The 10,239-nt window shown below is 34.3% G+C and overlaps 1 protein-coding gene across 1 annotated transcript in view; it reads right to left on the reverse strand.

Annotated features, from left to right (window-relative positions):
* Positions 1-3,411: 3,411 nt before the first annotated feature.
* Rnaseh2b (ribonuclease H2 subunit B) overlaps positions 3,412-10,239 on the reverse strand; it is a 43,379-nt gene continuing 36,551 nt past the window's right edge. The window contains exons 9-10 of the mRNA XM_010636958.3: positions 6,496-6,576; positions 3,412-4,486 (exon numbers count right to left, since the gene is read on the reverse strand). Of these exons, the coding sequence (XP_010635260.1) occupies positions 4,367-4,486; positions 6,496-6,576 (201 nt within the window). The 3' untranslated portion in view covers positions 3,412-4,366. The remainder of the gene's footprint in view (positions 4,487-6,495; positions 6,577-10,239) is intronic.

The following is a 10,239-nucleotide window of genomic DNA, read 5'->3' on the forward strand; positions in this document are numbered from 1 at the left end:
AAAAAAAAAAAAAAAAAAAGCTTTTCCAGAACAAAAATTCTTGGCCCAAGTGGCTGTAGTGGTGAATTCTGTCCAACATATAAGGAAGAAACAAAACCAACCTTACAAAAATCTTTCAAAGACAAGTTATGAAGAGAGATACTTCCTAATTTATTTTATGAGATAAAGTTATACTCTGGTACCAAAAAAGACAAAATCAATACAAGACATCTACAGAGTAATATTGCTCACAAACAGAGATACAAAAATCTAACAAAATGTTAGGAAACAAAACCCAATACTGTACATGGAAAGAATATACATCATATTCTTATATAGGTATATGATATACAATATAATACAAATATATATAATTCCACCCAGGAGGAATACAGGAATATAGTTTGATATTCAAATCACTCTTTTTAATAGATACAAAATTATTTGACAAAATTTAATGTCTATGATTTAAAAAAAACTGGCAGTATATTAATAGAGGACAATGTTCTTAAACTGAAAAAGGGACCTAGAAAACAACACATAGACAGTGACTTACAGGTAGATTATAAAAATGTTGATACAAGCATAGCATACGTGTGTGTATCCATGTTGTACACACATTTACATACACTCACACAAACACTTTAGCTTTGGATACTAAGAAATAACATCCCACTAGCAACAAACACATTTACTGCCTAAAATGTGGTTTGTAAACACCATTATCCACTAAAAGAAACAGGGCTCCATGGGCAAAAAAGGCTGATTCAGTGTTTGGACTAGGAAAATTCAAGGAGTCTGGAATGTCCTGCTGAAGAAGTGAAGAAGTACTAATGAATAATCGAAGCATGTTAAAAAGCTACAGAAGCAAACTTGAAGGGTCTCCCAGTGGACCTTCCGGGCCAATATGAGCATCAAAATTAATAACAATGCAATATAATACAGCTGAGTAAAATAAAAATCTACAGATCAATAGACATAAATCCATAAATAAGTGAAATCACTTCCTTCCAGAAAGATGCCAACAAATAAATATATAAGACAGAACTAGAAAAATCACCAGTAGATCCTAAAACTAGTGGAAACTTACAAAGTCCCAGCATATTTACCCACAAATTACTTATTAATTACAAAGATAGTAATAATTTAATTATAAGTTTGAGAGCAGCACTGAGGGAACTAGCATGACTGGCATTGGGACAAACTGACTTGTTATGATGCACTGAGAAACATACATTATACCTTCAGTGGGTATTTGAAGTACATAACTTGAATTTAACCATGAGGAAACATTAGACAAACCTAAAATACAAAACATTCCACCAAATAAGTGTTCTGTGCTCTTCAAGAAAGAGAAAGAATGGGTGAGAAATGACTCCTCATTAAAGAAAACTGTAACAACAACTGTGCTAAAGTTTTACTTATGATAATTTTTAAATTTTCCATAGAATCTTCCTATGCAGAAATAATCCTTCTACAACACTGACCAGATGAAAAGTCAGCATAATTTTGAACACTAAGACCTGATAGCAAAATTGCTTTTGAATATAGATAAATAAAATACTAAAGGAAAACCTACATAACCTAATTGAAAACTAGATTTGAGAAAAGTTAACCTACAGAGAACACCCACTACTCTTCTCTACCTACTGCCAGGTGGGCTTACTGAAGGAACTCAAGCATGGTTTAATAGCGATAAAGACTCTAGTCATCTAAACAAAGGCCAAAAGGTATGCAGCAATAAAAATATGAAGTACTAATATAACCAGTAAGGAAACTAAGTATAAAATGAAATATCAAGTATAGTATGAAGTATCAAGAAAAAATAGGCCTTAATAGTGACAAAAATACTAGAGCTAGTAGTGAAGAAATATCTAGAACCTAAAGAACCAAATATTACTGAAAGTTATGATTCAATTGCTATTATTAAAACTTAAGTAAATAGTGTTATACTGTGCTCCTGAATTGGATAAAGATGTCTGTTTTCCCCCAAATAATTTGAGATAAAATTTTAATAAAATTCTATTGGAATTTACACTCAGAACGTTATAAAACAATACCTTAGATCAAATGGAAAAAGAAACTGGTGACAAAACAGCCAAACTATGGCTTTATCTCATATTTAAACATAAATTTCCTAGATGACTTAGGTAATTAAAACAAAACATTAACCATTAAAAATTTAGAAGAAAATAAGTGACCAGCTAAATTTCCTTTAAAAAGAAACCTCTTTTTAAAGTGTAACACCTACATTATAAAAGTTTATATATATGTCTAAATTAAAAGCTAGATATACTTATTTGCATATCAAAAGATCATAACCAAAATCAAAGGCAATGTACAGAGCAAGTAAAAAAATTTAAAATCAATAAGATGGGCATAAACTAGTGTCCTTTAGCTATACTTTTAGTCATTAAGAAAATTACTGATAGCATAATAATTTAACAAAAGACATGAATACTTGTCTATAAAATAAGTCAACATGAAAGGTATTCAACATCATTAGTAATTAAGGAAATGTGAAGTAAAACAATCTAAAATGCCTTTTTTGTTATCAAGTGTGATTAAAAACTATAAATGTTTAAATAAAATTATAGTAAAAGACACATTGCTATTAATTTCCCTCAAAATACTCCCCTCCCCTCCAACACTCATCACGTTTCTGAAGCACCTCTGGAAATCCTCTTGTGCTGTCACGGCTGCTTCCACGTCCTTAACTGATTCAAAATATTTACAGCCATTTCTGTCAAAACATTGTTGTGTGTCCTAATCCACTTTATTCACCAGATCTGGCACTGTGTAACTTCTCACTCTTTCCCAAAGTCAAAATGACCGTGAAAGGTAAACATTTTGAATCTGTTCAGGACATTTAGGCAGCCATGACCATGCAACAAAAGATATTCATAAAGAGATATTCATATTCAGAACTGTTGCAGCAAGTGCCAAGAATGATGCAGTAAATATTTCAAAGTGTGTGCGTGTGTGGGTAGGGTTGGTACTTTGAGAGGAATTCATAGGAATGTCTTTTACTTAATAAATTTTAAAATTTAAACAGTATTTTTTTAAATCACACTGTGTACGTGCAAAGGTATCATTCAAATCTAACAAGGTGGCACTGACTAAAACAAGAAGTCATGACCTATTTGTTAAGAGCATAAAATTCTGTAACATTTTTGTGGCATATATTTCCCACAAATATACCTCCAATAAATGTATTTTTGAATCAGTAAGCCCATATCTAAAAGTCGATTCAAAGGAAACAATAAAAGATAAAGACAAACATTTACATAGAATCTTATTCTTTAAGCACTGAATATTTCTAAATAAATGTTGAATTAGGGACATGGTTATCAAATATTAAATATCCAAATGACTGAAAATAATATTGTCATTTAAAAGCATATTTATTAAGAATTCATAGTAGCTCAAGAAAATGCTCATACAATGAAGGTGAAAAATGTCCCCCCTACAGGTTCTTTTACAATACTCTGTAAATTCCAGGCATAGACCTGTCCTTTTCACATACAAATTGTCTTCCTCCACCCTAAAAAGCACATTAGTGGGCAGCATAGCTCAACTTCAAACACTTACTGTATCTGTACTATAGCCTGACAGTGAAAATACACATCCTAGATTGCCCATCTTAAAGACAGCCCTTAAATGTACCCCACTGCAGCCTGTAACATGTTCTCACTTCTCTGAACATCCACACTCCATTCTTTGAATATACCCCAATAAATCCCTTGTGTCTTTTTTACTGGTATATTAAAAATTCTTTTTCCTTGATGAGAGTCAGCAAACCTATCTACTCATTTTAAAAGAGTGGGATGCATTCATTATTTCAGCCTTGGAGACTTGAGACCCAGCCCAGTGACAGTAAGGCACTACAAATTTGGTTTTATTTTTCTATTTTTCTACAAAGAACATGTATTACTAAAAAGGGAATAACATTATAAAAACTAACATATTTCAAAACGTAGCAATTTACCTGTGACTTTTGTTACTGTTTCTCTCAGTATTCTGAAAACCATTTTGCTAAAGCTACTGTAAAGCAAAGTTGCATAAAATAATGGTCAATAAACTTAAATGTTGTCAAGGGTCAGTTTATTGAGGATTCAGTGATGCTATTACTTTTCACTGTTAGACTCAAAAGGTCACAGCCATGAAATTACACAATTACTTTCCCATATTTTGTTCAGAAACACAAAATTCAAATCCAAAGCAATGTTCAAAGGAATCTGACCCCTGACCCCCCTCCCCATAAAATGGTGATTAAGGATCAGGAAATACAGTCATACAGAGGAAGGGTGAAATGGAACATGTAAAAAGCAAAATGGTTTTGTATGTTTGTTTGAGTGGGTTTTTTTTTTCTTTATTAACTTTATTTTCAAATCTTTTCAATTTTCTTTTTATTTTTTACACCAAAAAAGGCATCAATACTTTTCATGCCAGTCTTGTCAACTTTAGCCAAAGCCTTCTGAGCTGCAGTCATTTTGCTATTTTTCTGCTAAGGAAAATAAAAGAAAAATTGTTATGATTGTATTACTTGTAAATCATGTATGCAAATCAGACAACACTGCATATCTCATCGTTCATTAAGGGAGGTAAATGTCTGCTACTAACACGCTTCATAAAGGAGTGAAAAGTTCTAATATCTACTCAGAATTCAGACTTCAGTGTGAAGACAAAAAACTGCTGCCTTCTAAGGAGGGGAATGTTACAACCAATGGTTTACTTTAGGGGAGCAATTCTGTTGGGTGCATTAAGTGTAATAACACAAACAATGCAACTGACACAGGCAGCAATTGTCAGAGGGAGAATTACAGCCTTGTATTACCACATGATGAATAATTCACACCAATTTACCATCTGATTTTATTCATTTGCTCTATGTGAAACCAAAGACAACCCTATTATATTCAAAAGAGGACTTAGAGTAGAAGGATAGCTGTGCCATTTTATTTCTCTAACAAAGAAATATTTTCCAAAAAGCTGACTCCAAGTAACTCTGCTTTGTAAATTTCTATCTTTTCTTGGTTACTGTATTTTTAAATGTCCTTTAAAGAGTAGTAAAAGATGATAAATAGCAGCTGATTTTATTTCAATGCATCACAACTTGTTCAGAAGAAGCGTAAGTGATGGGAATCAGGAAAGAAACAAAACAAAACAAAACACATAGGTTTCCCTGGAAACAATAGAACAAGTTCACTGCCCAAATATTTTTTTAAGGGCACAGTATATAATTCCTCTAATGTTGCTTTTGATGTTGTCACTTGTTAACTTACAAGGCCTTATTTCTGACTAGATGCTGTACCATCAAGACCTTTCTAAGCATAAAAAAATGGGAAAAATCATTAAAAATTTGTCTATACTTAACCTCATAAAAAATTTTAAACTACTAAAATTACCAAATCAAAAAGTGAAAATATTCTGGAAGATAATTTGTATACTATTATGAAAAAATGTTAATGGCCTTAATTTAAAATATGTTCATATGAGTCAACAATAACAACAAAACATTGTTATCTCAACATAAAAATAAATAAGGTATACAAAGAACAATTGGTAAAACTTTAAATGGGCAAAAAGCAATGGAAAAGGTAAACTGTTCTAGTTGAAGAAATGCAGCCTCATTTGACAGGAAAAACTTTCCAAGAATAAAATAATACTTAATGCTGTCAAGAATCCAAGTCAAAAATTCACTGGCAATAATGTTTGGGAGTACAAATTTCTGTTGTAGTTTTGGAAATATATATGTTTATCATGAAAGATGTTCTCTAAGCTCCTACTACTGTTAGTTTTAAGTTCTGTCTAATAAAATGATCAGAGGTATAAACTATAAATAAGAATTTTTTTCAGTTAAAAAATGTGAGAAGTAACATAGGTGTACAAAAACAGGAGAATGATTAAATTATAATCCATATGATGGAAAAAATTGCACACATAGTAGGACATCATGAAACTATGATATTCAATATTTAAAAGAATGTTTAATGACATGAACGTTTTTATAAAACTGAAAAAGGTAGAAACAAAAAATATTTAAGTATTATAATGCAAAATTTAAAAGCTGCCCATTAGTTATAATGCATATCCAAGATAAAACTAAGAAATGTTAAGAAAATAACATTTGAAGAATGAAGATTGAATAGAATTATCAGTGATTTTTGTTATTATCATAATTTCTTGGAAGCTTCTGGGTAGTAGGGTTGGCCAAAAACTATTGGAAGCAGCTCTTTTTCCTTCCACCCATCACTCTAAGAACAAGTAGCAAAGTCTGGGTACATTGTTGCTATTCAGTCTTTTTTCTTTTATTTTGTAAAAACCATAATGGCTTAACATTTTCATTGTCAAGCACAATTCTGAACAAATTATTAAGCTGTAGAAGTGCAAGTGTTAATTATTTTTCATGCTCAAAACTATAATCACAGTCAAGTGTGCAACTGTTCCTGGATGTACACATGCACTACACTCACTGAGAATGTACAGTACTCCACTATACCTGGTCACACATACCTTTTCCATCTTCAGATCTTCAGTGTTAAACTTAGTGTAGTCTTCTTTTGCTTTTACGGGCTCATCTGACATCTTTAGTCTCTGTAATGTTAGAGTAGTGAAGTGGAATCAAATTTCTCCTGACACTTACATCAATCCATTTTTTTCTTAAACGTGTAATTTGGACCCGCACAGAAGCCAATGAGTTTTTACAAATTTTTCTACATTTTGACAACTATCTAGTAAACTAAGTAAGGCACAGGTCACTTTCAAGAAGCCTTGGTTATGATGGGATATTACTGGGTAGCTAGTATATAGCCCAGTTTCTCAGCCCCTCACGAATACAAATCCACTCTGTATGTACCATGAACAGTGGGCATCTAGAAGGCTGCAGACTTCAAGGACATTCTAGGGGCTAAAAGCAAGAGAAGAAGTCAAAGATGAGAATTCCCTTGAATGGAGCCAGGTATTCAGCCATACCTCCACTTCATTCACAGCCTAGGATAGTTTAATGTTTACTAACGGATACAGGGGAAGAATTATCCTATTATCATCACCTTTTGGTAGTATATACCTTTCCTTCCTTTCAGTTCAACTATCTTGTTTTATCCACATACTTGTGGAGCAGGCTACCAGGAGAAAGGAAGCATAGAGAGGTGACATAAATAACTACAGTCACCTACTGGAAAACTTAGGGTGAGATATCAATTCTTACATAGGTGTTCTTTCCAACAGGCCCAATGCAACTAAGCTGAACCTTCACGGAACATTACTACATGAGCATTTTGTACCAAGGCATATGAGAGTCCCAGAAAGAGTTGGACTGTGGACTTAATGATCATATCATAGAAGAAATCAAGCCACACTCCTGTAAAAGGAGCAAAGCAGAATACAATAGTCTTAAATCACTTTATAGTGACACCAACTCAGATTATTACAAGTCTTCACACTCTTTTTGGAGACACAAAGTTGACAAGAGCCAACATGGCATCCTTGGGAAATAAAGAATTGTGCCTAGATTCACTCTTCACAACCTTGCTTTTGCTAAACAAAGTTCTGGTAAAGTTGGTGCTAAAAGATCTCACAGGTCACAGTACAAGGGGTAAAACTACACAAAATGTTTGTAATCCTTTACAGTAAAAACCACAGGAGCATCCTGGAAGCCTATCACATGCTGTAGAAAAATCTTTTAGCTACACAGCAACCTCTAGTAAATACATTAACAAAAACAAGACTAGCTTATTACATGTGAACCAGCACAGAGTGAATAACGCAATGTTCTCAAGTATTGTTTCTTTTAAATTACGACAGAAAAGAGTGGCTAAGGGAAACATGTTTTTACAAGAAAGGCATCTTCAGCCAGGAGTAGAACTCACAACCCATAATGTTAAAGGCTTTAATATTTCAAAAAGCAAAGAAGAGAGAAGCCAGAAAGGCATTTGTGTATCTCCTCTGTGGCAAAATATTTCTCCAACAGATGTCACTGTAAACACTTGGATGTTATTTACTTTACTGATGATTTAAGATTTTAAAAGGTTATAGCTATGTAGAGATAGATGGGACAAACTAGGTAGGGTCAGAAGAGATAAGAACTCTTTAGAGCTTAAAAGAAAAACATCCTCTGCAGTGTTCCAAGAATGTGAACAATAGGCAGCCTTACTTTTGTAATAGTGTCCACCCTAATTACTGCAATTCATATGCAAGTTCCTGTATCAGTCTACCAACAAAAATCCCAACCAATCAGGTAGGGCTACCCCAGGGGGAGATACCACCACCTCAATCTCATAAGGGCAAGACTGCTACTCCACATTTAGTGGTCACCCAGCTCTGGGACAACGTCCTTCTCCTTTCTTTCCATCTTTTCTGTTATTCTCCTACCCTGCCTGGTGACATACAGAGACATCAAGACTTAGAAGGGACCTTGAGATGAATGTGTCAGAGGCCCCCTCTTTTTCCAAGTACTGGAAGTTATAAGTGTCCTTTATCTAAGTATTACAAGAGGCCTGATCAGTATCAACTGAGCTTCAGAAAATTTTTTGGCCTTTGTTTTCCACACCAACCCCTCAAGACCCTGAAGTCATTGGGGGACCTGGCCTTAGCTTCTATTTTGGAGCTAAGAAAAAGAGGGACTTTCGAGAATTTTATGTATTTGAGGAGTGGCATAACCAGTTTTAAAAGCACTATCAAAGGGAATACAAGGGTCCAGAGCCTTGGTCAAGCAAGGCTGCAGCTCCAAACCAATTGCAGGTAAGAAAGAGCGAAACCCTGAATGTGGTAGAATATGGCCAGCAATTCACTTAGGCTGTAGTACACCCCCTGGATAAATGGGGACAATCTGTTTATAAGGGAGAAACACCCATAGGGGACACCTAATGGGGAGGGGTTTTTTACTGTGTCGTTTTTCCCATTCCCAACAGATGGGAACTGGATCTTCTACTGTCCCACTATACTCACCCCTACAGTATGTTTCTTCAAACACTGGAAGGATTTAGATGATCAAATCTTAAAGAAAAAAGGCCTGGTCCTCTGACTTCACTTGAAACTTTCTCCAATTCTTTTACTTATCTACTCCTCTTGTCCTAGCTCTGTCTGAGGCTCCATCCTAAATGGTAAATATACTATGTTGAAAAGTTTGTTCACTGCAGACATGTTTTGGACTGCTTCTTGATTTCAATTTAATTCACATGGTTTAAGGGTGATTGCCTAGTGACTATCACAGGTGGTCAGTTTCCACGTTGTGCTTGATCATATTGTGTTGCTGATTGTATCAGTTGGGATAAAGGATTGTGGTTGATTTGATGAACTGTTTTCACTGATGTTATGAAGATGAAAATGTCTATGGGTCATTAGAGACCCAGAGGCTAGGGCACAACTATATCAGGAAGATTTGGGTGATAACCCAGAGATTAAACCAAGGACAGCCCAACAACAAAAATAAAAATGACAAAACACTTAAGCAAGACACAAAGACAGACTTCCAGTTCACCAATGGCAAACAGTAGGGTAAATGAGGATGAAAAGGCTGATAGTGAACCACCAGGGCACCTTGAATTCAAAGCACAGAAAGTGACAAAACAGATCAATGAGGTTCTAGAAAAATTCAAAACAGAAATAATTTCCCAGATAACCACAGAGATGGTGAGCAAAATGAAAGTCGTAATTCGAGACTCTAGAACAGAAACTAACAAAAAAATAGATGAGCTCAGGACCATGATAGAAGCCATGAAGGCCCAACATAAGAAAGAAATGAAAACAATAAATGCCCAACATAGGAAAGAAATGGAATCCATAAAACAGATTCAAACAGATATCCAGGAGATTAAACACTCCATAGAAAGTGTATTCAACAGAATAAAAGAATGCGAAGATAGACTCTCAGATATAGAAGATAAGATTGCAGTCAGTGACCCTGAAAAGAGAGGTCTCTTAAAAACGGTAGGGGATCATGAGAACTTGGTCCAACAACTCCTAGATGATGCAAAGAAGAATAACATAAGACTGATAGGAATCCATGAAGTAGCAGGAAAAAATACAAATGACTTAAAAAAACTGTTGACAGAATTAATGACAGAAAACTTCCCAAATTGAGGAGAAGAATTTGACATTCAGATAAGTGAGGCATATAGGACCCAAACTAGCCACAATAAAAAAAAAAAATCTACACCTAGACATATAATAATCAAGACCCCAGAAACCCAACAGAAGAATAAAATACTACAAGCAGTAAGAGAAAAGAAACAAATCACATGCAAAGGAAAGCCCATC

Source organism: Fukomys damarensis, unplaced genomic scaffold (assembly GCF_012274545.1).
Source record: "Fukomys damarensis isolate Sample0158 unplaced genomic scaffold, DMR_v1.0_HiC HiC_scaffold_38, whole genome shotgun sequence".
In the NCBI taxonomy this organism is placed as follows: Eukaryota; Metazoa; Chordata; class Mammalia; order Rodentia; family Bathyergidae; genus Fukomys; species Fukomys damarensis.